Raw genomic sequence first — 3552 nt, 5'->3', positions numbered from 1 at the left:
GGGCGTGTTTGAAATAAGTACAAGATTAATACTATCAAATAAAGCAATGTATTTGTGAAGGCTTTGGGTTGTATGTTAAATGTTTCATGTTGTCAGCCTAGCATTAATTTATTTTTAATGTTAATGAATCATCTTATTTATTATCCTTTAACCATCTTAGTTGCATCATTATTTATTCTGCTTTCAATATTTCTCATGTGAAACATAATTATGCTGATTAGGGAGATTGTGTGAATGACTGATACTGAATTAATGGTCGTTCAACATTTATTTGTAAAAATTCGCCATCATGAAAGACGTGAAATTTAATGCAATGAATTGCACTATGGAATCATGGGATTCGTGGATATTACATTACAACATGACCAAAATTTTTGACACTGCAAATAAACCATTTATCAGTCATTAACCACAAAGGAAAACTTCATAACAAATCATCTCTAGGAGGAATAAAATATTAGAACAGGTTGTTAGCCTCTCTTCTTTGAGAACCACTCTCAGTCAACTGATTTGTAAACCAAAGCATTAAATGCAAGGACCTCTTTCATCATTTCTTACAATGGGCAACTCTAAGAAAAAGATTTCACTCATTATGCAATAACCCGTTTTGAGATTCTTGTCCATTGTTTGTGACCTGGGAACGCGTGAACCTCGAAAGGAGTAAAGCCGCATGACACTTGCCAACTTCCAACCACATCCATCCTTCAAAATCAAGCAAGGCAAACATCATTCATGAACGAAGTCCCCAGAGAAGCCTTGTCCTTAATGGCCACAATTATTCACTTTCTTCACATATAAGGTAACCGGCTGGCTTGATTTGCCATTCCTCTCTCCTTCACGCACATTTATTCTCTCCGCAGTCTCCTATCCATGCAGCCGTACGGTTGCGCTAGATTCTCTCCCCTGCCCTCTCGCCGCCATTACCGTCCCTCCGTCAAGTCAACGGCCCCTCTTCGTCATCCTCTTCCACCCTTCTCCTTCACGTAACCTTCGCCCTTTTTGACACAGATCTTCCCTCTTCCCCCAGACAGAGAAACAGCGAGAACGATGATAACCACGGCAGTCTACGCCACCGCGGCTCTACTTCTCTTGCGGTTTATCCTGTCCCTGCGGTTCCTCCTCCCGGCCGCGCGGCGGCGGCGCTACAAGATACCGCGGCAGAACGAGTACATGCAGGAGAACCCCCTCTACCGCAAGGCGATGGCGTACATCTCCTCTCTCGCTTCCTTAGAGGATTCCCAAAACGCGAACATCTTCTCCGCCGGCGGTCGGCTGTACCTCCGGCCGGAGAAGGGGAGCAGCGTACATGACTGGTTCCTCGGGGCGCCCTTAACGTGGACCGTCGACTCCGACCAGGCGCTTATCCTGACCCTGCCGGCCCAGCACAGGCGGATCCTGCGAGCCTACCTCGGCCAGGTCGAGTCTACGCCGGACGAACCGCGGCTCTACGCGAACAGCGCCGCCGGGTGCTGGGCGTGGAGCCCGTTCTCGCACCCCGCCACGTTCGACAGCCTCGCCATTGACGTCGAGCTGAAGAACCGCTTGAAAGCTGACTTGGAGAGCTTTGCGAAGGGCAAGGCGTTTTATCGCCGCTTGGGGAAGGTCTGGAAGAGGAGCTATCTTTTGAGCGGCGCGCCGGGCACGGGGAAGTCGAGCGTGGCGGCGGCCATGGCTAACTTGCTGCGCTACGACGTGTACGATTTGGACCTGGGTCAGGTCGGGGACGCGGCCGCGGCTCGGGCCATGGTGCTAAGCGCAAGCCCGCGGTCCGTGATCCTGGTCGAGGACGTGGACCGGTTCGACGGGGGATTAGGGTTTTTGGATGCAGTGGGGGAGGAGAGGGTGGTGGTGTTAACGACGAGAGAGAAGAAGGAAGAGATGGGGAGGGGGAGAGTGGACGTCGTAGTTCATCTTCCTCTCTGCGACTTCGCTGGATTCAAGGCTATGGCGGGGAGCTACCTTGGGATCAAGGATCACAAGCTGTACTCCCAGGTATTTTCGTTATTTTTTTGATTTCAGTATCGGGAAAATGTTATTTTTTCCCTTCTTGTATCGTCACATCTTATAATTTTAATTTTCCCAGTTGTTAACTTTAGATAGTTCCTATAATGGGATCATCATAGTGTTCGTTTTATTTTTTTCAAAATCCAAAAGTGATACCTTCTCCTTCTTGCATCATCTATATCTTGTCTTTTTTTTATCTCCTTCAAGTAAACCTAACCTATTTTTTCGAAATGGATCGTCGTTATCGTAGTTTTTTTCACGCTTTTTGTCAAAATCTCGTACGTATCTATTTATTTCAATGTCAACAAAATATTATTTTTTCCGTTTCGCATCGTCTCTATATTGTCTTTTTATTTCCCAAAAATAAATCAAACCTCTCTTATCTAATTGGATCATCACAATCTTAGTTTTTGTAGTTTATTTCAATATCCACGAAATGCAACTTTTTTTCTTCTTGCATCATCAGTATTTTGTTTTCCTTATTTCCCATGAGTAAACCTAACCTACTTTCTCTATTAGTGTAATCAAAACCGGTTTTCTGTACACGGATCCCAAGTTATCAGTTTTCTGTTCTTAGATCAACAAAATTCAAAGTTTCTAACCTGCTGTACCTGCTGGTGGAGGGGATGATTATCTGGCTATTCAGAATCTCATTTTTTTCATTTAATATCCCGAAAATATTATACTTTTTCTTCTTGTATCCACAATATTTTCTCATAGTGATTCGTCAAAACCTTATTTTTTGCTCACAGATAAAAAAAACTCTCATCTTTCTCTTTAAAGATGAGTAAATATTTTACTCTCTGACCAGCTGTACCCGCAGGTAGAGGAGATGTTCAGGGCAGGGGCGGCTATCAGCCACGGTGAGATCGGAGAGATGATGATCGCGGGCCGGGGATCACCGTCCAGGGCGATCAGGACAGTGATCGGAGCGCTGCAGCGGCAAAATGTCGGCCCTCCGATTTTCACACCGGTGGAAGAGAGAGATTTGCAGAGCTGTGATAAGAGTGGAGCTTTAAAGGAAGGCGCGCTTAAGGACATTCGCAAGTTCTACAGCCTGCTTAAGCTTCGCGGCGCAATCAGGAAGGACGTCACCCACTCGCCTGCCGATTCGGAGAAGGATCGTTCTTCCGATCGTTCGTAGCCAATTCAATTGTTATTATTATTATTGTTATTATTATTATTCGTATTTTTGATACCCAGGATTGTAGATTTGTAGATGATCAGAACAACACAGAATAAAAAACATTCAATGGCATTTCGTTTTGGCGCTTCGATTTTGTTCTCTCCCGCTTTTCCTTTTTTTCTTTCTTTTCAGCCCAGATATTAAACGACTGTTTGAGATTTGTTGATTATAAAAACAGCGCTGCATAACAAGTCTGGGAACTCGAGAAGAACAAGTCTGCATGCAAAATAAATGACACTTTTCTTTCCACTATCGAATGTTTATCTGTCATTTTTATTCTTTTTTCCATCGCGAATTTTGTTTTTATTCGCCAAGAATCGCGAATTTTGTTTTTCCATCAGGAGAATTAGCATTTATCGATG

General features: G+C 44.4%; 1 protein-coding gene across 1 annotated transcript; it reads left to right on the top strand.

Annotated features, from left to right (window-relative positions):
- The first annotated feature begins 810 nt into the window (after window positions 1-810).
- LOC144712403 (AAA-ATPase At2g46620-like) lies at window positions 811-3279 on the top strand. Its single transcript, XM_078586658.1, has 2 exons — window positions 811-1992; window positions 2828-3279. Exons 1-2 carry the CDS (start codon window positions 1048-1050, stop codon window positions 3146-3148), a joined length of 1266 nt encoding a protein of 421 aa, XP_078442784.1. The 5' UTR covers window positions 811-1047; the 3' UTR covers window positions 3149-3279.
- Window positions 3280-3552: the final 273 nt, after the last annotated feature.

Source organism: Wolffia australiana, chromosome 14, assembly GCF_029677425.1.
Source record: "Wolffia australiana isolate 7733 chromosome 14, ASM2967742v1".
NCBI lineage: Eukaryota > Viridiplantae > Streptophyta > Magnoliopsida > Alismatales > Araceae > Wolffia > Wolffia australiana.
Note: the sequence above shows the minus strand (reverse complement) of the source record. Positions and strands in the feature narration are given on the sequence as shown.